This window comes from Pholis gunnellus (genome assembly GCF_910591455.1).
Source record: "Pholis gunnellus genome assembly, chromosome: 10".
In the NCBI taxonomy this organism is placed as follows: domain Eukaryota; kingdom Metazoa; phylum Chordata; class Actinopteri; order Perciformes; family Pholidae; genus Pholis; species Pholis gunnellus.
This window is the reverse complement of record NC_136537.1, coordinates 11,292,011-11,318,143: the sequence shown is the minus strand read 5'-3', so window position 1 is coordinate 11,318,143 and position 26,133 is coordinate 11,292,011. Positions and strand designations below refer to the sequence as shown.

Genomic DNA, 26,133 nt, shown 5'->3' with positions numbered 1-26,133 from the left:
CTGCTCTTTTTTTTGGGGGGGGGGGGGGGGGGGGGGGTTAGAAGAAATTGATATGTCAACAAAAGCAGAAAAAGAAATATGGCCTTAAATTCATTTCCTAAAAACAAAACAAAAAAGCTCTGTAAAGATTTGAGATTTGGTTGAGAATCTTTTCTATTATGCTTTTAAGTGTTTACATTAGTTGTCACTGAACATGGTAATGGAATGCTTGTGTTGTTCAAAACTGCCTGCCCGGTTTCCTATGACCTTTTTGTAACATCATTCTCATTGTCACGTGTTGTCTAGCATAGCACTGTGCGTCCTGTTCATTGCTTATGTTCCACTTGTGTTGATCCCAAGTTTGGGTGAGTGACTGGGTCTCACAAAGCACAGCCAGTTCAGCCAGATATCACAGGGCCCAAATCTTTTCCCTTTACGTCGTCTGTCACATTTTGGAAATATGGATCTCTTGTCCCCGGTGGATCTGATGGAGTAAAGAAGGAAATCTTATTCTATATCTGGTTGATTTGTGTCCTCTGCTTTGTGAGAAATGCCTTCTGGACACTAGTCCCAGCAGGCATGCACCCAGACTATCTGTATTCTACTTTGGCACATTTTTGCTTCTAAATGCTTAAACTGGTGTAGCTGTTAATCCAGAGGAATTGTGTACATTTCTCACAAAGAGATGTCGTCTCTAGTTGGCTCCTGTGTTTGCACAAGGTGTATTTCATAAATGTAAAGAAACCTTTTTGCCCTCCTCTAAGAATGTTTTTGTGTTAGCAAATGCACCAACATTATTTGCCATGAATCTGATCTGCTATTATCTTGATAAGTATTTAATATAACATTTAATAAAGTGACCAAAAGGATGAGCAACTCCTGTGTTTGAGTCATTTGTGTTCCCTGCATTCCTCTGCACTGACTGAATTTATACACCTGTCTGAAGGCTGATAAAAATATTGGCAGTTAAGGGTCCAAAAATATTGGATAACAAAATATTTGCCCGTATTTTACGACGGTTGACAGATGAAGATGAGAAGAAAGGCGTGGAGCGAGCTGTGGAATGATATTCAGCAAAGGTACCAAGCCAGACGTATATCAGGGATGTTGTAGTTTACAGCCAGTGGTTTAAACCTTCAGGACATGGACACACAGAATACGTGTTTTTCATATTGGTCTTACTTTGATTATTAAAGAATTTGGACCAAGACGTGTTGTCGTTATGAGCAGTATATTTGCACAGTAAAAATTGAACTTTTAGTGCTCTGAGTAGGACTAACCTTACAGGACGGACAGCTTTATTTCACCTTCCAACATAACCAGGTGAGCAGTTTCCCCTAGCTTCCAGTCTTTATGCTAAGCTAAGCTAACTGTCGCCTTGCTCCAGCTTCATATTTGTACATATGAGAGTGGCATTGATATTCTCATCTAATTCCCAGCAAGAAAGCAAAGCTTATTTCCCCAAAGTTTAGAGCGCTCTAACAGTTGGAAGGCAGATAGCTGATACGTCCTGAGGCAGCGTCCCTGTATTTCACACCCTCCCACAGCACTAAGTGCCTTTTGTCCCACTCCTCTCCTCCTTCAATCTTTCATCTATTTTTCCCTCTCCTGGTATTGTTTTCATTTCTCAGTCTGCCAGGGTTTTCCCCTGCATGTCTTTGACTTTTCCATTCCCTCCCCCCCAGGGGAGCTTGCTCTCACAGCTTACAGATATCTGCCAGTGGAGAAACATTACAACTATTGCAGATGTTGAAATGTTGATCCCATCCCCTCTCAGCCCCAGATTACCACCACTCCAGGTTTGCGGCAGGCACATCCCTGCTGGTTCTCTGTGCAGCCGGCAGCTGTTTCTGTCCATTGAAAAGTCTGCGGACTACACTGTAGTGGAGTCTGTGAGGCCCCTGCAGTGAACAACCAATCACTGCTCTAAATCCATGCTGATGTGTAAAGCCAATTAGGAGCCGGGATCCAGTTGCGTAAGGAATCTGATTTTGTACGGTGGCTGTAGGCTGACTAAGACCTTATGGAGACAGACAGGGCCTGTGCACATTACTTGGTAAAGGGTTTATGAGGGCAAATTGGCATGGCATTGTATTGTGTTCGCCTCTGGGGGAAAACATGTGCTGTATCTTTTTGCCTTCATCTTTTAGACAGCAGGACAAAATGCCATGCAGTTATTGCATTTGAGGTATTTTAATCCCGATGAGCGTGCAGCATAATATAACATAATATAAAGGCTGAAGCTTTTTTGTCCAGACAAAAGAAAGCTACTTTTTACTGTTGCTAAACTGTATCTGTTCATTAACGGGTGAAAACAGCAAATGTCAACCTCATAGTGGGTGCTTAAGGTCAAGTCAGAGGATCACCAATATCATTTAGATTTGTCTTCTGGGGACCACGAATATCTGTCCAAGATTTTATGGCAATCCATCCAACTGTTGTTGAAATATTTCAGTCTGGACCGAAGCCCGACTGGCCATCATCGACGTCCTGCTAGCATGGCTGAAAATCAAAGTAAAGAAATGCAACATTCACATAGATTCTATATCTGGTTTTAATTGGTACATCAGATTTTTTTTTTTTATCCAAGCAAAAATAGTCTCTCACACTGAGTTCTCAATAGCAGGACAATTTTATTGTCATGTTCATTGCAGTTGTTTTTGGTGTAATTTCAGTAGAATCTACAGTCCAGATAACTTCAAGTTCATTACAAAATAAAGTCTTTGCAATAAATAAATATATAGATTTATATTTATACTTTATATGTAGAAAATAAATATATTGTACATCTCATAAATAGGATCGCCCATATGTACACCTCAGCTGCTTGCATTTCTGGTAATGTTCCTGATAACATTACAAGTCGCCACCCTTTTTAAAAAGCCCATCACATTTCTTTACAACCACAGTCAGAGAAGTGCTTTTGTCCCGAGCTTAGTCGCTTGTTTTGCATACAATTCCTCCACGACGCCGCTTGATATTTTATTTAAATGTGATGAATGAGATTGTTAGACTCCGATGATTACAAGGGAGACCGAGTGAGCCCACAGCTGGGACTGGGGATGTGCAGTAAGTGCTCTTTCATCTCTCACACATTCTTCTGAGAGATTTTATTCCCCTCTTTCCTCTTTGATATTGAAGTCGACTTAATAAAGCTCCAGTTCGCTTTGTAACAGTTTGTTCTCTGACTCACAGACATTCTTCTTCTTTAGTACCTGACCAATCCCGCCCTGTCACTTAACATGCATGTAGAACATAGTGTCTTCTTCTCCCATCTGTCTCCGTGTATGCGGAATGTGCACTTTCTTACAATTAACTGTGTGCAGTGCACGGCAAAATGCACAATGTGATAATCTTCAGTCCTCCCCGTAATTCTGGTCTCGTAAAAGTCCCTTCTTGGTGTTCTCACAGTCAGCCATTCACCCCCCCCCCCCCCCCCCCCCACCCCCCCCACCCCACCCCCACCCCCCCCACCCACCAGCTTAGTGCTACTCAAACCCATTTGTCGTCGCGTGTCGCTTCAGTATCTACGCATTTACCTCTAAAAAAAAGTGGTTATTGAGAAAACATGGCTCCTGATTTTGATCACCCCACAGCGGGGTCCATGTCCATGCAGTGGTTTTACAAGATAACTCCCCCCCCCCCCCTCCAACACCCCGGAACATGCACAATGTTTATGTCAGTGCTTGGCAGTGGGCCGAGGCGCAAACAGAGTGACCTCAGGGGGAGCTGAGGGTAAACAGTTCTGTACCACGTCCAAAATATCCACAACAACCCTATCTCCCTCATCTCTCTTTTTTTTTTTAAATTTCTGTTCCTCTGAATGTAACCAGTTCTCCAACTGTAAGCACTGGTCACCTGTCCTGGAACAGGTCCCTGTACTCCTGAGGGATCTTTTCGATCTCCACCGGCCTGGGTAAGAAGTGGGTGAGTTTCTGGTGTTTTTTAGTCCTGTTGCCCTCCCTGGGCGAGCCGTCTTTGTTCAGGGCCATGTAGTATAAGCGTCCCGTGTCTGTGTGCTTGTACAGAGTCGAAGCGTAGGTGTTGTACCAGTTCTCCTCAAACTGCTCCCTGAACACGCATTCTGCTGTCAGCTTCTTCTGCAGGAGAGAAAACAACACATCAGTCAATCGCTGAGGTCCTGCTCGCCCGCCACTGAGTGAGAAAGGAAGAACATTTGCAACACAGACATGATTTTACAGACGTAAAGGAAAATGCAGCTGAGAATGAAAAGGATGATGCCTCCTTTGCATGCAGATTCCTCTCTTCCCGATGAGCTCTTTTATGTATTTCATTACGTGTTGCGGACTGCGCCTGAAAGCTGAACTGAACCCGTAGAAACTCATTAAGGCAGGTTGCTCATTATGACAAAAGAGGGGAAGTCATTACGAGCAGCTGTCCACTTTACGCCCCACACTCATTCCTCAGACCTGTTAACCTCTCGTTGTGCATGGAGAATTATTCTCCTCCCCGTGATGCAACAACAACAGCGAGCGGGCGTACAATCTGCCCTCACTCTCTCCCACTGTTACACACACGCACACACACACACACACACAGCAGCTCTCAAAGCCTCGGTCTACACTGACAGAGCTATGGCTGCGGGTTCAGCAGGTGAGAGTGTGCTGGCTGAGTGAGTGTGTGAGAACAATAAGAGACAGCAGTGCTGGAGCTGCTCTCATGCCAAGACCAGTCAGTCATGCAGCAAGAGGGGTTGGACCCTCAGTCGAGTCAGGGGTATCGCCCAGGACCAAAAGGCCAAATATGACCCCCTTTCGAAGAGTGTCGCTATCTCCCACTCTCCCTCCTCAACACTCCTTTCTCCCACCTTGGACTAGTTTGTTGTTTTTGGTTAGTAGGATGTGGCTTCTCTACAAAGCAAGATAATTCTCATAATCGGTCTCTGCCGTTAGCGCACGTAACGGTTCTAGCGAGTGGTTTTTTTGCAAGAGTCTCGGTTTTTATTCCGGCAGCAATTTTGTTGATAAGCTGTCAGGCTCTGCTTGGCTGCGGCTATGTGGTGAAGCTGTTGTCTGTAAACACAGCCCGGAGGGCACATGACTGGGCCAGCTCCATCCTAACAGACACACACATACACATACACACACCTCATCGGATCAAAAGCTCGTCGAGGTCTGGCGGTTGTGGGACGGAAGCACCCTTCTACCTGTTCCCCTCCCCCTTCCACCTCTTGGCCTCTCAGCTCCAGACAGACGTGTCTGGAGCTCCCCCTGTCAGTCAGGTGACTCAGTCAGGTGTGCAATTACCCCCACAAATCACTGACTCCCACCACCACCCCCCCCCCGCCTCCCCCAGGGTCAAAGCTCCAGGATGCCAGACGCTGATAGCACGCGGTAACAATATCTGCACTTTCAACATAATGGCCGTGCTTAAAAGTAGCCTCTGTTCGAAATGCTCAGAGCCAGGGGGAGTTTGGGCCCTGAGAGGCCCTCAGGTATTGCCCTGGGACACCTGATACAGGTAACCCTCGCATACTTCCCCTTCATTGTCTTTATCTCTTCCTTTTCCTCTCTACCATGTCTCCAGATACCATCCACAAAATGACAGAGAGTCAGCCAGGATGACTTGAACCTAAATGTTCCCCAGCTACATTTTCTGTGGAAAAGCACAGGATATTCTTCTGTGCTTAACGCTGCAGTCCAAACTTGAGTCCAGCTGCGCACAGAGAGGTAATCTCCACTAGATGCACCCACAGCACACATCCAGAGTGACTCCAAACATTCCTGTCTCCACTTTAGGGAAATATGTAAATATTTCTGCATATCTCAAAACTAAATGAAGAGGTTGGTTTGCTCTCTAAAGCTGCTAAATCTACTTTTCCTTGAATCCCTTCACATTAAAAAAAACAAGTGAAGTTTTTTTTCATTTCTACTGTTGTTTTTGGTCATTATTTATTGGAGTTATTCTCTTTATTCATTTCCCCGTACTGAAGGAAAGCCGCAGGAGAGGGAAGTATGTGACAGAGAGTGTGAGACCCTGTAAAAGAAACATACTTGTTTTGTCTCACTGTGGTTTTCCCATCTGCCACGTACGGGAACCTTGATAACAAACTGACTCTCAGACTGCTCCTGGAAACATATTTTTTTATAGCTCAGTACTGAGAAAAAAAAAAATCATTTTCTGAGAGTGGCTGTAAAACAAGTCGCATGTGTCGAGTGCCAGACTTGTTGTGAATGAGACCCCGGGCTGCATGATGAGGGCGGGGTTGTAAATGAGAGGAGGTTTTTTGACTCACCGACCCAAAGAGCTCTCCTTTCTCATTCATGCCGAGGTAAAGTCCAACGTCCACCCCTCTGATGCTGACCAGACCCACAGCCAGACTGATGAACTCCAGGATACCTGAGGTCAAACACACACACACAATATATATATATATATTAAAAAATTGTTAGGAAAGCCCACAAACAGACACCCCTCCCCAGCAACACGTGTGACAGCAGACCAGTCAGCATATGCATCCGTTGACTGGTTTTGGGAGCTTTATTTTTGCTTTGCTACTCATTGTGGCATTTTATCCTGCCAAGTGGCTGTTTAGTCTCTATTATTCCTATATGTTAAAAAACATACATCAATCACAAAAAGGTTGTGGGTGTCTATACATGTCTGCAACCTGTCTTTTGGAACTTCCCAGTGGCTACTAATAGAGACTGAGAAGCCACTTTTATGGAGCTGAGATGTGGGTAAGTTGTTTAGTGGGATGCTGACTCACTGGAAGTTACAGTAAAGGGAACATGTACTTCAAAGGCAGTGAAACAACCAGTAAAATTAAAAGCTATTGGCTGTTGTGATGCAGAGGTTAGTCAGAGGATCCAGCTGGCTGTGCCGGCTGGCAGAGGCCAGCGTGCAGCCACCTGGTCCCCATCTCCCCGACCTCATGTGATGCCAGAGGATGACAGAGAAGATCCCTCTAATTTTTTATTTTTTTTTGTGGGGTGAAGAGTGTGTTTCATATCCCTCTAATCAAATCCATGTCTTCCTTGCAGCTCTGACAAAGACCTTGCATTTTAAAAAAACTAAGTGAAGCCAGAAACAAACACGCGGACCACCCATCCCTGTAAACCGGCTTGTTTTGGCTGAAGTCTGAACGTTAAACCTTCCCTGAATTCCGCAGTGGTCATGCTTTAATTTGGGGTTATTGGGCTTTCTCTGCAGCGAGCGAGCCGGCCCGCACCTGTGACATGACTGCATGGATATGAGGCGCGAGACATGTGCGTATCTGCCCCCCCCCCCCCCCCCCCCCAAACTCGATTTGTTTATCGTTCTCCCGCGAGCCGCACCTCGCTCCATTTACATTAATATTACCAAATCTTCAGAGCTGAGCGCGCTCGCTAGTTGTTGCTGTGACCGCGAGACGCGCGCGCTTGCGCCTCAGGAGAGACACCTGCCCCCCACGCGCAGGAAAAGGTGTGTGGCTCTGCTCTCCTGCGCGCCAGGTGACAGTGACGCACGAATGAGTATTCACAGGGGATGTGCGACAGGAAAAAGCCTCTTAATTAAACTCACTTCACATACTACCTGAAGTGTTAGTAGATATAAATCAAAACTGTAATTACATTTTGGAGATTGATAATTGTTTTCTCGACATTACTGGATGCCTGACGTCTTTAACAATAATTGTGTTTAATAAGTCCTTGATGGTTAATTAATGAGGAGACATACGTATATGTGACATAATCTTCCATATTTAGAAATGTTTCATACTTACAAAAAAAAGTGAAATGCTCAAGAAATAGCCTCACCAAATCTGCTGTGGTCCTGTCTTGTCCCGTGCACGGTCCCATTGGGGAATATCTCCAGCTGAAAGCCGGTCCTGCAGTAGAGCTGCCGTCGCCTCAGGATCCCTTTGAGGTGCCCGAAATCCGTTGGCGACCCCCGCTGCAGCCTCCCTTCAATCTGCCCCAGCCGTTCATTCAAACCCACTGGAGGCTCCGGTAAAGGGATATTCCCGAGTGCCGGAAAGCTTTGTAAATCCAAGTCGACTGTCCCCAGAAAACTCCCGAGCTCTGCCATCGTGTGCACAGCTGTCAAATTAAGCGACAGCATTTAAAATGTTCGGTGGTTCAAGCGGGGAGAAAAGTTTACACCAAGTCCAAAGCGTACCCAGCGCGCCGTGCTCCTCCGAAATAGGCAGCGTCCTCTCAGTTTATTGGACGTCCTTTGCTATAATCATCAGTTTGATATCTCTGTTTATCAGATGGAAAGACTCTATTATATACATGCTCCCCACGCATTCTCACATTGGATATTCAAACACACAAGCCACGCCTGGCTGGCATCCCTTCTTACGCGCATCAGTTTCTTCACTGAATGTGTACTTTCAGTCCAACTTTTACCACCGATGATGCCGCTGTCTGTACTTTCTTGTCACCGCTCACGTAGAAAGCCGTGTCTATCTTCCTGACTGAGCGAATCCGAGTCCAGCAGTGTCTTCTCACAGCTTCTGCGCTTCTGTTTGCGGTCCGAGGCTGTCTGATAAAACCACGTCGCCCATCCTCTCAGCAGGAAACTCTGGCAACAGTTTGTGGTGCATTAAAATGCGACGCAGATGCAGAAGAAGCACATATCATCAATGCTCAAACACAAATGGCAGCTGACACGAAGCCGAGAAGTTTACAGTTATCATAAAGTGTAACAACCACTCCACCACAAAGGCAATCCATAATTTGCTCTGACTGGTTTTTGCTCACACCATGTCCTCTGCTGGAAACCCCCCAAAAAAGTAGAAAGAAGACCACAAAGCATCAGGCTAACGTTTTAGCCCATAAGATTATCAGAATAACCTGTGCATTTTCTCAGAGCAATCCAACCTCTTGCACAAGTATCAGTGCCAACAACTGGACGTTTTTCATGAGAGCATTTTCTCCACCTCCTTGCTGGAAGCAGGTGCTTCCTCGCCCCTCTGCACAACGTTTGCAATGTGCTCCAGCAAACCAGCAGCTTAACCACTTGTAGGCTACTACTGGCAAGAAAGGGGGGGAAAAAAAGGAAAATCCAAATGTTGATGACGTGTAGTATCAAATCTGACTGCTGCAGAGACTGTATGAACGTTTGGAGTCATCAGAGGCTCTTTTAGATGTATTCTTTTAAAAAACATTTATCTTCCATTATGTTGATTTACCCCACTGATTTTTGTGCAAAGCAACAAATAAGATGCTGCTTAAGTTGTTACTGGATAATTAGCTAGATCAAACAAGGAGAGAAAGCGCAACACACTGGGAAAAAATAAAGATATTCATGTGTATATTTAATACTTTACTGTTATAATTCACAACAAATGCCCCCCTGAATTAGAACTAGTGGTGGAGGACGTATTCAGATCATTTATTTGAGTAAAAGTAGCAGTACTGCATTGTAAGAATACTCGTCCTGCATTCAGCATTTTACCAAAGTATAGAAAAAAGTAGGCCTATACTCATTATGCAAGAAAGCTAATTATGACCATACCTGTGTCTTGGTGCCCTCATATTGTATTCTATTTATTTGTTATTATTTTTTTTTATCTGGACACGTGTCTGAAAATAAAGTTGAATATAAAATATAAAGTGGCATAACATTTGAATATTCAAGTAAAGTACAAGTAGCCTATCTCTGAGCTGTAGGCTAACGTACTGCTTGAGTGTACTGAGCTAATTACTTCACATCTAATGTCAGCTGAAGCCAAAGTAGCCTAGCTCAGGTGATTTCAGGTGCACACGGTGAGCCGTGCCCTCACGAGAGGGAACACAGAGAAACCACAACAGGAATAATAAATAATAGGTGTAATTTATGATTGAATGGGGATTTTGCATCTCTTCTGTGCACAGTGGGGCAACAGGTCCCAACTTGTGGCTTTGAGGGGGAGAAAAAAAGAAATACGCAGCTGTTTAGTGAAGACTTTATTTCTGTGTGAAGAGCGAAATGAAAACAAACTCCGGGAGCGTTTTAATTAGTTCACTGTTCTTGAGATATCAGTGACAGCAGGATGGGTGGGAGGGGAGGGCATGATTACATCAATAACACCGTTTAACTATTAGGCATGTTATTTTAGACCTCCTTCAAGCTGTTTCAGAAACCCCCGTCTTGAGGGGGAGTTCTCTCCTCAGAGCGGCTCATCACAAGCAGCAGCAGCAGCTTCCCTGCAGAGCAATGGGAGTTATGACAGTGTCTCTCTTCCATGAATGGTGACAAATAGTATGTTAAAATTACCCAAAGTATGTATGATTGTTTTGATGTCACTGTGAGGCTTTGATGAATTCCCCCAGCTTCTTGTTTTTTGGCTAATTCATCAACTCTTGTGGCGGCGGTGCATTCTATGCATCTATTTAGAAGCAGATGTGACTTTCTTTGAGAGCTCCTCTGAGCGGGTTACAGTGTGATTGACCCTCCAAAGCACGCGGGCCTTTTTCACTGCTACTAATTATGCCACTATAAATCTTACGGGTGTGTCACGGCCGCATTGAAGTCAGAGGAGGGACAGTGGCTTTCAGCTGGTGCGGGATATGAAAGGTGGTGGGGGTGATGAATGCCCGTGGGCCTCAGCTTGATGAATTGGGCGAGGGGTTGACGAGGAGTCAGGGATGGTCAGGCTTTGTGCGAACGGACACCAGGGCCCTCGCTGCAGAAGAGGATGAAAGGAGGATTCGTCTCAGCGAAGGAGAGGGATGTAAGAAAAGAGAGAAGCGGAGAAAGAGAGAAAGGGATTGAGCAAGTGAACCAGAGTCATAGAAAATGAAAAGGAAACACCCAACCCCCTTTTTCTTCCATCCTCTTGAGCGTGTTCGGATTTCTGCTCACTGTCCATCTCCTGTGTTCAAAACGGAAATCAATCTTAAAGGCTATTAAGTGTTAAAATAAAAATCTAGAAGTGGTACATTTTGATTTCATTTCTTCTTCTTTTTGCTAGCTATTAGAGCAACATCTGTTGCTGGTCAGCTGTATTTTATAGTTGACATGGCAGATTTATGGCTGTAGACAAAAAAAAAAAAAAAATCTAGAGTTAAAATGTTCCCATATGCTGCGAACCTGCAGAGGATATAGAAATAAAGATAATGACCTCAAGTGCACGACTGTAGCTTTGAAGTTGCTCTCCCATGAGTCACAGCCAGTGAGTCAAAATTGAAAATGAAGTTACACTTGCAGCGGGAATTGGGGGCTAATAAGTGCCTCACCTGTTTATTTGGATTAGACAAACTTCACATGTGTCCTCTTCAGAGGGTTGAGCAAAGGTCGGTACGCTGCACCGACTGACGTGTGTTTGATTCGATTATGGAGCACGCTGGAGGTGCTTGGGTGTATTTGGCAGACTCGTTGTTGAAGTTAAGGAAATAGTTTTGAGGGAAATACGCTTTCTTGCCGAGAGTTATTTAAGAAGATCGATACGAATGTGAAGCTACAGCCAGCAGCCAGTTAGCTTTGCATAAAAAACTGGAAATGGCTCACCTGGTCCAGTCCAAAGGGAACAAAATACTTCCACCAGCATCTCTAAAGCTCACTGATGAGAAAGTCATATCTCTGCTTGGTGCTTGTAGGTTTGTTTTGTACAGATTTGGTATAATTTGTGGTCTTCACAGGTGTGGGTAGATGTATTTTTTGCTTTTGGGCTTGCTGTTTCCTTCTTTTCCCAGTCGTTATGGAAAGCTAAGCTGACCAGCTGCTGGCGGTAGCTTCATGAGAGTGGTATCAATCCACTTGTCTGTGGCAAGAAAGCAAATAAATGTATTTCCCAAAATGTCAAGCAATTTCTTCTGTGATGTCGTTGCATATTATTTGTGCAAATTCCTTAAGAAGATACTCAAAAGTGTGCATATAAAGAATGGTGAAAAGTCTTGAAACAAGAGGGACCCCCTCATACTGGTTATGGTGGAGCCAGTTGCAGCCTCCCTCTCCTGTGATGGATGCCCAGTTTAAAAGAAGGCCTCCTGCTGCTCCTGATGGCTCATACATAATCATCAGATCTGGGATCGGGTTCCACAAACCCCTCTTAACCTCAGTCAAGTGACGGCATGAAAAAAAACCGGCTGACTCGATGTCAGCAGCTATTAGGAATGAGACCTCGTATCTCATGCCACCCGGTTAACAAGGCGACTAAAGGGGTCAGACCCCTGCGTCTCCCGGCTGGCAAAGCAGCACAACAGAGCGTAAGGACTGTTGAGTGTATGGCTGCAGCGAGCGAGCGAGAGGAGAGAGAGAGAGAGAGAGAGAGAGAGAGAGAGAGAGAGAGAGGGGACATCATCTGTTCTTATTTTACCTTTTGTCAAGCAGCATGTGGAAAATGATCTTCACTGTGAGTTATTTGCAGAGCTGGATTCCGTGTTATTTCATTCCCTAGCAGAGACATAACAGAGAGGGTCTCCTCTTTCACGCAGGTGGTCCTTCGGCCTTGTTCAAGGGCGCCGTGTGCGCCGGGGCAAGGGTGGGAGGGGTATGCAGAAGGGGGGGGGGGGGTGGACACAGACAGATGCATGTGAATTTAGGTAATGGTGTAACATTTCAGCGCCTGCTTTCCTTGGCCACCCCGTGTAGAGATAGTGTTAATTAATTTGTTTGCTTTGCTTTCAAGCACTAACGAATGGAGCCCTGCAGGTTTTGAGAAGCCACTCGTATGCAAGGAACACAGTCTAAAACCAACATTTGTTGTACAAATTGCTTGCATATGTTCTTGGGAGAGGGAAAAAGATCCTTGTCATGACACACCAACAGCGATGTCCCACTGATTTTTTTATTCTTTTTTTTTTTTACTCAATGGGAAAACATTGGTTGAAATATTTTAAGTTTGTCTCCAACATTTTGGTTTAGCAGTTAATTATCCGTGCTCCAAACTTGTGGTTTTGCTGTTTTCATTAGTCGGCTGACTTGAATATAGACTGGAACACTAAATGCTGTATTTCTTGGTATAAACTTCCTACTTAAACATGAGATTTTGATACTTTTTACTCGCTAATTCCTCTGATCGCCGTCACAGCCACTGATTCGTCAATGCATTTACAGCTTTAGGATTGTTCTGCCTAATTAATTGCAGCCTCACATTAGCCTGCTCCTGCTTCATAAGTGACTAGCTGAAAGGAGCCTCCGCTGTGTGAGCGATGTTCCACCTGTCCGTCCACGCTGATGACTGAGGTGCGGTGTAATAACATCAATAACAGCCCGACTCGTGTTTCTCAGCTCTGCAGGGCTGCGGTCTGATGTTAGAGAGTGTATATGCGTGATCATGATCCTGTCTGATGAGGGAACGGGCCCTCAGAGCGAGACTATTATTCTTACAACAACACAGAGCAGGAATCTACCCTCAAACAGATGTTAGGAGCCCTTTGTAGAGCCTTTGGCACGGAGCCCAACCCTACCTATCTGCACAGCTATTTACATGGCAATCCAGCTGCTCAGTCTCTTTTTTCTTCTTCTCTCTCTTTCTTTCACCCCCTCCCTTGCCCTCTCACTCGGCCTGTGTCTTTACATTTACATTCCCCCTCTCGCTCTTCCTCCCTTCTTCGCTCCCCTCACTGTTTGAAATCAAATACCCCCTCTCGTATAAACTTTGATCAATCAAATGTACTAATTTGTTTAGCCGAGGAGACAGTGACATACTGATGCAGGTTCAGTTACACAGAGATGAAAAAGGCCAGGCGTCCCGTACCTCAGGATGTCTTGGTTCTGACGTAAACCTTTACCCCACACTTTATATTTAGTCATTCTCTTTCACAGAAAAGCCAAATATATCCCAAAAATGTCTACCTGCTACGGTGACTTATTGTCCCCTCTAGTCCAAGCAGATGTGGGGGGGGGTGTGGGGGGGGGGATTTATGACGATAACCGGAGTTTATATTTGCTTGCTCACTAATCTTGTGAGTTGATATAAAATGCTTTTCACTTCTATTTGAGCCAGAATGGCCTTTGATATGTGCATAGCTGGAGGAAAGTCATTTGTTAAAGTCATTTATTGAATTTGATTTAACTGGTCTTTCAAGTTCAGAGAACTTAAGGGACTGGGGAGGAGGGAGAGAGGCTGAATGTTTCTCTTTATAAAAACTCTCCTCATTGTGTAATGAGACCCTCCTCTTGAGTAACAAATTCCCCTCGATGTCTGAAAACAATACAACAGTCCTAAAATGGTACAGGTATTTTCACCACTGATTACTAAATGTGAATTAGGAATCATTTTCACATATCCATTTTTATATGTATTATTATATAAACTACCCTTCACTCCACAAAGATACATAACCCTCCCCCTTTTCTGACCCCATCCCCATCCCTCCCTCTAATATTCTACACAGTCCCGAGGAACAGGAGCCAAATTGTGGCTGAAAGAAGTGTGAATAGACTATACTTATCCACTTAGGAATTCCTAAATGTGTTGTTGTGTGGTTGTGACATTTCTTGTTGACTTTATTGCCATTTTCATAATCCTTGGGGTTTAATAACAGTCACAATGATTTAAATTATGCAAAACAGCACCGAGCTTTCTAGCTCAGAGGACGTATCTGGTACTCATTAGCAGGAAGCTCAGTGGCAGCATTATCATAAGACGATAATTAGACGAGCAACCTTGATGTAAGCGTAAGGAAATTAACTCAAAGTCCGCTGGGGCCCTGAAGCCGGCCGGCTCGTCAGTAGAGGGTGCTGATGTTTTCTCCTTTCGTGGCCCAGCCAACATCTCAGATTGCCTCAGAATCATGCAATGTCACGCTATGACAAATGGAGATGCATTAGTTAATTACAGTGGGGAGTTCAGAGCCGGGTGACACAGGTTGTCCCTTTTTTTTGTTTTTTGCATTCATTCTTAAACATTCCTCCGTGTCACGATATGAAGGCAGAGTCCAACTCGCTGACTCCCTTGGCGTGATTGGATGAGTTCTTTCTCAGTTTCTGTAATCAAGGCCGCCCCAGCTTCTGACGTAGTTTTGCTGTTATTCTCCCCTCAGTTGACTTAAGTGAACACTCAGATCTGGTTTATTAGTGGAGGTAATTTTCTGTCTAGAGTGATTTACAGTTTGGGGTGACTGTGTAAGCCTGTGCATGTGAATGCTTGAAACTTGTTTACCAAATAGGATTAACAGAAGGCATGTCTTTCGTGTGCACATGGACATTAAACAGGTCCTCCACCAGAGACATTTTAATTGACTCAAAGTGATTTTTGGCAAATGAGGAAACGCCAAACGAAATAATGGGGGCAGCGAGTTCATTTTTGTGATTCGTATTGGGAGGCTGAAATGGAAAAGAAAGCACAGAAACCGACTGTTTTCACCCGAAGTCTTCAACTTCTCCGTCTTTGATGTCATGTGGGCGTAAAGTAGTTTGCTTGAGACTGAGTCTCTCCGCTGCCAGAAACAAGGCTGGATGCTGAGACAGGTGCACGGCGTTCATCACATCCTGATGGAGGATGTTGAGGGCCAAGATGTTGTTCTCAACATATTGGAAGTGTTTGTTAACAGATGGAGACATGTGCTGGCAAACGTTAGCTCAGTTTGTCTAGAAGGAGGGGAGGGGAAAAAAGAAACATTTAATTGACAATGGCACGAAGGATATCGAGATAGAGAGAAAAGAAAGAGATAAGAGGGAAATCAATCAAGATTCTATTTTAATATTTGCATTGCGATTAAATATCATCTATACTAGTAAGAGCAACCACAAGAACCTCTTCATGCACTTGTCTAGTAACTGTCAATCTCGTCTCATAGAAAATGGTCGAGACTTTGTTTATTCCCAGGTTTTGACTATAATATCCAGCTGCAAATTGTGCAAAACCACAAGCAGGTTAAGGATTTTCTCTCAGGAAATCTTTTTTTATCCGATGTCTGTCATGCTTCTCAAGCACGTCTAGTCACACATGTTCCCCCCCCCCCCCCCCCCCAAGTCCACTCCCCTATCTGTGTTTGTATCACAGCTTTATTTCTCTTGTAAGGTCATGCAGCTACAGCTGGCATCAATATGGCAGTGCTTTTCTTTTTTCTGTCTGAGTCCAGCGCTGGAAAGTTATATTCATAGGACTAATCAGTTTAAAAGATAATGAAAACAGAGATTGTTTACAGAGATTAGGCCCTTGGAAATGGAGTAATCAGTGCTTTGAAAGGGCACTGACAGCGGTGGGCTGGATTACTGTCCGTAGAAAGTGAGCAACGCCGCTCTTAACTCCCCATCACTAACAAGCTCTCAAAGCCCTGATGTCATCACAGATAGAAGATAGAGTACCTTATCCTCCACTCCTCTCCATTTGCTCCTCTTTGCTGGAATGAAATTACTCAACGTTTAACAGACGGGGCACCTGTCAGCCAGATGTGTTTGAGTAATGAACAAAGTGTAGGATGAAGTAAGCGCTTTGACCAAAATGTCCACAGCGAAATTAATCATGGGCTTAATTTCTTCTCAACCCACATTGTGTAATATGCTGTATGATTTATGTGACGATGGATTGATTTATTTCAGAGCAGAGATGCTGGATTACTGAAGGAAAGTCACCAATTCAAGCCTCTTCAAATATTTTTTTCACGCTTTCATAAACACATGGATTATATACTTTGCGAAAGACTGCATTAACAGTGGCCAGCTATTGTGTTTTTTTCATTCTTGAGGGTAGGTTTTAACTTGTGTGGCTTACATAGTGTTGTTTGTTGGCCGAGCTATTCGATCCAGTTCCCATTTTATTGATTGGAGAGACACATGGGGCCCCAGTTTAATTGGGGAGGGGTCCCCTCATAAGAGCTCACCCCAGAAAAGCCATGAAAGTAATTATCAGTATCTCAGATCTCCAGCGAGGGGGGGAACATATGTTTAGGATTTGGACTCATACAGGGTTGCCCCCTTCACCAGCCAAACACGACTTGTGTTCTTTCGCAAACTGGGCGCGCAGCACAAGTACGTATGTAGCAACATGTTTTCTGACAGAAAAGATCTGTGAGAAAGATAGATGGAGGGTTTGTGTCCAAGAAGATAGAGGGTGTGATGTGCCAGGACAAGAGGTAGAGAAGCTTGTTTTTGGCTCAGGGTTTGACTCAACATTTGGCAGTTCTCGAGTCTGTTTTTTGGTCATTGAGGGAAAGAAAACCAAAGCCAAGGGTTCTCGGTGGCTTTGTTTGCCCCATGACTGATCAGGAAGACTTTAAGGAAGGGATCCTTCTGGAGAGAAGAGAATGGGTGTGAATCTTTTGGCGAAGAAGCGCGGTCAGTTGAGCAGCCCAGCGAGGCGAACCCCCGGCCCTCTGACCAATGGCTCCGGCATCCTCGGCTCTGGCACTGCAACGTCCTGCGGGAATCTTTATTCTGATCAGAATACAGGGCAGAAACCTCCTATAAAGTCCCACAATGAAGTGAAACAGAGACAGGGAAAGGGACAGATCTCCATAAAAATGTAATTTATCATCCAAGGATTAAACTTGTACTGATCAAACTGTCCTACTTTTCCTACAAGGTACCTTTCTGTACTTCAACAAAGACCAAGGCATGGACTGTTTTTTTTTCTTCTGTTGGTGCTGCTGATGTCACATTTTAAGCCATCTTAAGACGGATGTAAGGTTTGGGTTTGTAAAGCACTGCGTGTATTCCAGAGGTATCCATTAGTGTAATGCCGTTGTTTAGGAAATCTGGCTGTTTGATTGCGAGGGAGACCCTGACAGTGTACTTGACAAACAGTCGGCTGATCCATTTCCTTCCCAAAGGAGAATGACAGGGGGCTGCCTTTGCTGCGAGCGGCCCCACTGTGCGCCCATAAGAGCTGAGAGTTGGGTGGTCTGTCCATCAACGGCAGATTTGGGGTTAGGCCTGAGAAAAGCAGCTCACCCGTATCACTTTCAAAGAGTGAAACCCTAAGCGCCAGTCGCTCTCTGCCCGCTGCAGCCTTATATGCACAAAGACACCTGTTGTTCGGCTCTCATGCAAAGGCTTAATCAATCTAGGTGTTTGCAGCCAAACAAACACTGCCATCTTGTATTCAGTTGAAGTTTCATGTGTTTTCATGCTTGTGTTTTGCTTTTGGCCAGTTGCAGCGATTGGAGAACAACGCCAAAGCACTGATTACACACAATTTGTAACATCGGGCCTCACAATATCGTGAAGCTATTTGAACAAGATACGATTTTCCATTCACCGTCAGTCTGCATTAGACACCAATGCAGAGCTAAGCTGTAGGTCGCTCATAGTAAGGTAATGCATTTTCTAAACAAGAAGAAAACTGCAGGACACCAGGATGCACTCGCTGTCCTCAAACTCAGAGCAGCTTTGTGCAACTCCAAAAGAAAAGGAGTCTTCCAAAACCTTCTGGCTGCTCCGTCCCTGTGGTCCACCCTGAACAAGCGTGTCAAAATGAAGAGTGATAACCACTTCAAAATGTCAGCCGTTGCAGGCGTTTTGATTCATGCTGAAAAAACCTGCTGGACACCATATTTGTCAGAGATGTATTTCTTTCCTTGTGACACTCCAGACAATTAATTTTGTAGTCAGCAAGCGAAGCCAAGCTGAGATGATGTTTGCGTGTTGCTATTGCAAAGACACCATGGTGCTTGCTTCATGGCTACTTGTCCCCCTTACTTCTTACTTGTTATGAGAAATGACGTGCAGTAATTTCATTGATTATTTTTGGACAACATTGGTCGATTGTGTTTCTACTCTTGGGAGCAGCAACTAGGCTTCGCCAGCTCGTGGAGGCCAACGATGACATTTCTTTGCAAGCTTACGTGCAAGTTCAACAAATTGAATCTGAATTTGATAATGTTTTGTTTAAAACTCGAATAGCATTAAATACATAAAATAAACAGTTTGGGGGACCTTTTAATGGTTTTGTTGGGCTTTGTAGATATTTGTCCATACTAGACAGTTGGAAAATTGCTGTAAAATATGCATTTGGAGCGTCTTTCTTCTACATCCTTTAAACATTTATCTCAATAAACTGGATTATAATCTACAATTTAACTTTGTGCCTCCCTCTGGCTGCTGTAAACAAGTTTAATACAGCACAACTGCAAAACACCAGTGATGGAAATTAGACAGTAATGGAGCCATGAAAACAAAGAGACAAAAGTTGAAAGACTGTCCAAAGAGAAGTTTGCATTTGAGGTTATTTTTATTAGAGTCAGTTTACATTCAGAAAGCCTCGTCTCACTCTCGCTGGCTGTACGACTGATGCTATTTAATCCAGTAGTTAAACTGTGGACAATTAAGAGAGACTGAAGATTGTTGAGGAAAGATAGGATTGGGTTCTACCTAAATCTTTCCAGCAGATATGAATAGCTGTAGTAATTTGATGAGGCGCTGCTTCTCTTTGGGATCACACACTGAGAGAAGGCCTTGTATATGTGCCAAATGGATTTATGGAATCAAATAGGAGTTTTTTTATTTCCTTGTTTGAGTCGACGTGCAGGGGATTAGGAGGGGAAAAATTTGGGCAAAGATAAAAGTAGTTATTAGACACACCGTGGTGGAACAAAGGCTCTTTGGTTTACCTGCAGGTTGTTCTGGTTTTCCATTTCGCTTTGAATAGTGTCTTTATGCTGCACTATTGGTTTAGTTGAGAGTTCAAGAAGGTTAGCGTTTTCATGGAATTTAGGATCAAGCCGTGCTTAACTGAGAAAAAGTTTAATTTAGTTTATGTATTTGCACAGGTAACAAAACCTCAACACCCCCACAATAGGCTAAATTAATTGATTAAAAAACAATTGATCTGGTGAGATTAATAAAACCCAAGACCTTTGAGCAAAAGATCCCTGTGGAAATGCAATATATCAAGAGATAATGTGAATTCATGTAATTGATAACATATATTCATGAAAAATGTAATGCTCTTTATCGGCTCTTTATTGAGTGTTTAATATTCTGCTGAGCATAAGATTCTACATCTGAATTCTTTCTATGTAATAATAAATTAATTTAACAACCAGCAGAACTTGCTACTTTAGACAGAGAGAGCTGTTTGCCCCAGTTTCTAGTCTTTATGCTAAGCTAAGCTAACCATATATTTTCATCTAGCTTTCGGTAAATGTATTTACCAATATGTCAAACTATTACACTGTGACCTGATAGATGTGTGATTCTACTGCACAAGCATTTAGGACTGTTGAGTATAGTGACAGGTGACGTGGTATAAAGAGCCACTAAGTCTGCATAGGAGTTTCTCCCAGGAGACAGCTGTTCATGTCCCGTGTGAAACCAGAAGTCAACGTTGACTTATTTATCAAGCAAACCATGATCTCTTCCTAAACCTAACCAACGAGTTGTGTTGCCTAAACAGGTTCTTCACTGCAAGGGGCTTGTGCAGTTGCACCGATCGCTCATGTTGCTGTACATTCGTAGGAAAATGTGGGAAAAGCGAAAAGAAGACAGCAGGTATTTCCTTTGATAACCAGTCCAGTCTAATTTAGGGCATAGAGATGAGGTAGAATACATGTGTATGTTTTCTGCTTTTTGCATTCTTGGTACTATGTCCGCGTATTTGCTTTTCCAATCTTGAAAAGGACACTCAAATTCACAAGTGGCTCCGCCCTTTTCACGCTCAGAAAGTCTGACAACATCCCTGTTAAATCCTCTGATATCATCGATCTCAGTTGATGTTTCCAAAAAGTTAGAACAAATGAAAATCAGAGTAGCCGCCGCAGCAGCTAGCTGCCAACCACACCAGATTGGATATGAGACTCTGCTGGCTTAATGGATGGAGACTCTGCTGGCTTCATGGATGAAATATGGAACTACTTGTCATGACATTGTTTGTATTTTGACTTTAAACATGCAAGTATTGGCTTGCAAGCGTGTGAGGCACAAGTGAGGTTATTAATTTTCACAGTCTCTGAGCTCTAGTAAAGGCAACAGCTGCATTTCATAGAGGACTTGCAGGCAGCTTTGTATATAAAGAGAGAGACAGAAATAGACCTTTACGCCTCAGAGTGATGTGTTTCCCACAAGCTGCTCAGGGACTGAGAATAAAAAGGACAATCGATGTTGATGAAGCACCTGATTGATTAACATTTACTTGGATTTATTACACTTTTAGAAATTGTGCAGAACTCGTTTCCCTACCATAGCCCACTGTGTGATTGATAGATGATTAAGCCTCACTCCTTTACACTGTGTTCCCACTAAGAGCGACACAGCGACAGGCTACAAGGCATTTGCTACAACCCTAACTCTAAGCTTTATGCAAAGTTATGCGTGATGATGTCACCATTATGCAAATGGCGCCATGACATCATCTGGTGACTTTTTGAGGATGTGCTAGTCATGAGCAGGGCTTTCTGTTTTTCATAACCTAACCTGTTACCCAGAAAATTACCTGGTTAGTTACCTAGTTAGGATGTGCTCATTGGCCTTTGTAGCCAGAACCAACTAAAGAGTGTTGCGTCAGCACTAGAGAAGGGTCTGGATCCCAACATTATTATTCTGGTATTGGGGAAAGAAAAAAACCACCCTGGCACACAATCGTCATGAATCACAATCTCCTGGGAATGGCGATAAGCCCGGGATGCAGCGATGGCGCCCTTAGCCAAATAGATAGCATTGATAGCGGAAGGGTAGGAGAATGCCGTGTGAAATATGCGGCCAGTGGCGGGCTTATACCTACAGTCTACATCTGGTGAGTCAGACTAGTAAGCTAGTTAGCTGGACATGCCAACGGTTGCAGCTTACGTTAGAGCAGATAAACACACCATTCTTTTGTTCTTGTGTCAAATAAACACTACCCTCCGAAACCCTTTAGATGTCAGATATTGCTCTTATTACAGTCTTGTTCACAAGAACTGTGGAGAAATCCAAAGCTTGACATACCTGCCATGCCCAGCAACAGTTGCTAAGATTTGATTGACAATTGCTGTTTGGGGGGAGGAGATTCATGGAGAGTACTGACCGTGGGTGACTTTAGTATGTTGTGGCAAACACAGGAGACACTATAGGCCTGGTGGTAATGAGGTTCTTCTGTTGTATTCAGTATAAGGATAATGGGGACCACACACGCACACACAGCCGCAGCTTCTTCGGAAGATATGAGCATAACCTTTGAAGTGACTGGTGACAGTAGTTCATATATCTGCCGATGGTTTTGTCAGGTGGACTGCCGTCTATAAACACATTCCAGAGGTCCAGACATAAGTCATTTTCCAGAGAAGGTGGAGAGCAGCGATGTTAAAATCACAGGCTTGTTTAGGTTTTGCCGAGTGATCACTGCGTTATGAAACTTTACATCTCTGACCCCGGGGTCTGGAAATGCCCACGTTGACACATGGATTTTTCATTGTCCTCACAAAGCCTGTCTATTGTCTGCCTCCTCTCTCTCTCCGTGTCTCAATCAGAGAGCTGCTCTGCGGATGCACCTGGCCCATAAGGTTTCACTCATACGTCCTCCGCCTCGGAATATTAAAACACTGACAAAAAGTTAAACTGAGTGGTGCTGTCGTCTTTTAGCAGACTGCTCTGTGGCGCAATATTAGGTGCTTTTGTCCCGACACGGTGACCGGCCAGTAAGATTTGAAAAACAGCATGGTCTTTATTGGGGGATATCATATTTTTGGGGGATGAATGCAGGATTATTTGAACTGGATGGGCTGGGATGAGGGGGCGAGGTGTGGAAGAAGTCTGAAGGTGGCTCTGACTTTTGCATTTCGTCTCAGCTCCCGCGTAGGGGCACGGACTCGCTGTGGATCGGCCCAGTCATGAGCCTAACAGATGTGGACCTCTCTCTGTTCCTCTTCCAGGCGTTCAGTTATTCACTGTCAGAGCTTCAGTCCAGAGTGCACAGGTTCGAGCCTTGCGTGCGCCCTCCCCAGTGTTTACCCTTCGTCCTGTCAGCATGGCTGGATACTTGGCTAAAAACAGCAGGCAGCTGATGATGTCCAGGACTGATAGAGGTATCTGCTTTCATTAGGGAAGACTCTATTAGCCAATGGTGTGAATTTAACGTTTGTTCTCAGAGGCCAAGCCTCAAATAAAAGGGTTATCTATAGCTCTCTAATTGAAACCACCTTAACTCTTGTTTCTGTCTCTTGCTTCGTCCCTCCCTGCCTCTCTGGTGAGTGATTTCATGACTTTTATCCGTCACAAGAAACAGATGTGGGGGAGATTCTTGCCGGTTTCTGTTTTTGATTGAAAGCCTGGTAGATGGTCGGGTTGATGACATTTTGTTTGCCTGTGAACATGTTCTTCATTGGATTTATGGAGTGTCTCTCTGCTTTCAAAACACCTGCCACGCTGGGGCAGATGGCCAATCAAAGCCGATTCTCTCACGTCTCTGACATCGCCGTACAAAGGAAAGTCAAACAGGAAAATAAAATACGGGAAAGAAAACAAAGTGAAAAATATCTCTTGGTTGACATATGATTTGTGAATATTTGTTCTTAAAACAGATAAATTGGTGCCATGGAGGCTACCCATTCATCATTAATTTAAGTCTCATAAAAAGTGTTATCTTGACACATTATGCAATTTTCAGCACAGTATACTCGGGGATGAAATATCATCCATCTTATTTCTTTATTATTGCAGCTCCCAAGAATGCTGAACTTTCACCTCCTCACAATTTAGCCCTGCATAAAGTGTTACATCTGTAAAATTAAAAGAGAGGGATCTGCGCACCAAGTAGCTCCCGTTAGAAGGATTTTTATTGCAATGCAACATTTCGAGCACTGAGGAAGGGGCTTTAATTAATTAATTAATTCAGATTTCTTCGATCCAGCACCCATCCCACCCATCTATTTTATCTTTTCTTATTGAATCTGTAAAATGAACAATATGATACACAGTTGAGGCTATAAAATAATAATTTCTTTAATTGTGCAAGTGTAATTTCTTTAAATGCATTGTCCATTTAAGCAACTGCAGTTGAACTTGTCAAGTATAGAAACAATTAATGCTGGATCTAAGTGTTTTCTCTGATTAGTGTTTAACCTGTGTTCAACCTGATAACTCTCAGAGCAGCTCCGGAAAGTCGAACGATCCTCTATTCTTTCCCCGGCTTCAGAGGCGCTGTCACTTCTCATTAGCGCAAACAATCAGCTGCACCACGGCCTCCGCTGTCTGGCAATCAGCCTGAGAGTCTGAAACACCTGCTCATGTTAGGCAGTTTCCATGGAATAATGCGGTAATTCCAGCAGGAATTGATTGGGATGGGGGGGATGGGGGGAGCTGGAAAAGGGAAAACAAATATGTGCCTGCACATACAGTAGACTCGATTGGAAAGAATGCCACTGTTTGTTTTTTCAAGGGAAGGAAAAACCTCTCCACTCTTACCGTGAAAGATCAAAGAGGTTTTGTTATATGACATGGTCTAGTGAATTACGCCCCCCCTGTACCCATGGTGCAGTCTGCCGCCCCCTTTGATAATTGTGAAGAAAATATGAGCTGTTGTATCTGCTTTGCCATGGGTACCTTTCTTTATTTATGGGAAATAAGTCAAAGTTCAGACTTACGGCACTGTATTGAGATAAAAAAAAAAAGAAAAGCCACTTTCTTTTTTTTAAATGCCCTGAATAGCCAAGAACGTTAAATCAAAAGGCAGAGCAAATTATACATGAAGCCTCTCAGCTCCTCACACAACTTTATGTCTTTGCGGTATTTCCTGTTAGCTGTTTTTGGAGGACATGAGACTCTTTCAATTCGTCCCAAAGAACTCCCTCCTCTTTCAGACACTTTTACAATCCATCACTTTTCTTAAGACGCCAACTGTTTTTCATCAGCGGTATCGTTATTGACACACCAAATAGCATTTGCTCATACAGTTCGGTCATCCACACTGGTTTTAGCTGTTGCTAAAGGAGTGTCTGTGGGAATAATTCTCTCTCTGGCTTCCATGTTTCCACCATTTTGACAAATGCAAGTATTCCCACTCCTCCCAGAGGGGAGGATAAGTGTTGCTGTACTGGCCAGGGTCAAACACGCTGCAAGGAAGACATGATATCAAAGTGCTGGGGAGGATTTGGAGAGCGTGGAAGCGAACCTCTTGGGCCCTGGAGAGACACAACTTTTCACACATCCATCATCCCACAAGAGCGCCGTTAACATCGGCATTCTTCACCCAGCGGAGGACGGAGCGGACAAATGTCTCTTTCCGAACATGCAATCTGAATTCCTTCATTCCTTTCAGAGCATCCCTCTCATAACCTCGTCCTTGGGCGTGTGCTTTTTGTTTTGACAAATTGCACCTCAGAGCAAACTACGGCCACTAGTGGTTACCGAAAAACACAATGATGTGATTGAAAAGATGAAACAAGCTGCGTGTCTTTTCAGCAATTGTGGAAACAGTTCTTTTCCCATTGCATTGTTATTTGGTTTGCAGCTGATTTTTTTTCCATGCTATTCATCCTCCATATCAAGGGAAGTGGTAATGACGGAGAATTTGATCTTTTCTGATAGCAATCTAGATTAACTGATGGAAAGCGATGTGCGGTGGAACTTTCCGCCTGCTCTAGGAACAGGTTGTCATGTTACTTGCTGTTTACTTTGTCTCCTCAACCTGCTAAGACATGAGATATTGTCTCCCCACTCGCAGGTATTCTACGAGCTGTCTCCCCTGAGCCTGCACACAGACACACACACACATGCGCGTGCACGGACAATTTCCCCCTGTGTTGATGGGTGAGCGAGAAAAACATTCCTCAGCCAGGAGATTGAGGTGCCCTGAAGGATTGTCTGTGTGTCTCTGTGTGTGTGTGTGTGTGTTTGTGTGTGTGTGTGTGTGTGTGTGTGTGAGAGGGAGAGAGAGAAGTGTAAGACAAAGGAATCATTTTACTGCAGTATCTTTCCTCCCAAGACAGTGAGCACAATCAGCTGTAATCCCTCCTGTTGCAGTGCAGGACACACACACACACCTACACACACACCTACACACACACACACACACACACACACACACACACACACCCACACACACACAGGCAACAGAGACACACTCGTGCTGCGGAGCGAGGGCCAGGTGGATTACATCAGGAGTTGGGTATTACTTCAGGTGATGCCTTGTCATCTGTAGGGTGTTGGTGTTGTACATGGACTTACGCGGCGAACTCCGGGGAGAGGCATTTTGTCGGGGCGAAGGCAAAACAGCAAAGAAATAAACATGTTGTCAAGGCAATATCAAGCGTGTTCCCTCACGCCTGCGACTGGCGGCGGCAGTAGGCCTGTTGCCGCTGCTTCTCTACTTAAACACCTGTGACACACGATATGAGCAAAAGCCTGGGAAAAGCATGGTTGTGGTTC

At 44.1% G+C, this 26,133-nt stretch overlaps 1 protein-coding gene across 1 annotated transcript; it reads right to left on the bottom strand.

Moving 5' to 3' along the window:
• Window positions 1–3,707: 3,707 nt before the first annotated feature.
• Window positions 3,708–8,073, bottom strand: fgf16 (fibroblast growth factor 16). The gene is made up of 3 exons (XM_079167743.1): window positions 7,740–8,073; window positions 6,236–6,339; window positions 3,708–4,079 (listed from the first exon to the last, which is right to left on the bottom strand). Exons 1-3 carry the CDS (start codon window positions 8,041–8,043, stop codon window positions 3,834–3,836), a joined length of 654 nt encoding a protein of 217 aa, XP_079023869.1. The 5' UTR covers window positions 8,044–8,073; the 3' UTR covers window positions 3,708–3,833.
• Between the last annotated feature and the right edge of the window lie 18,060 nt (window positions 8,074–26,133).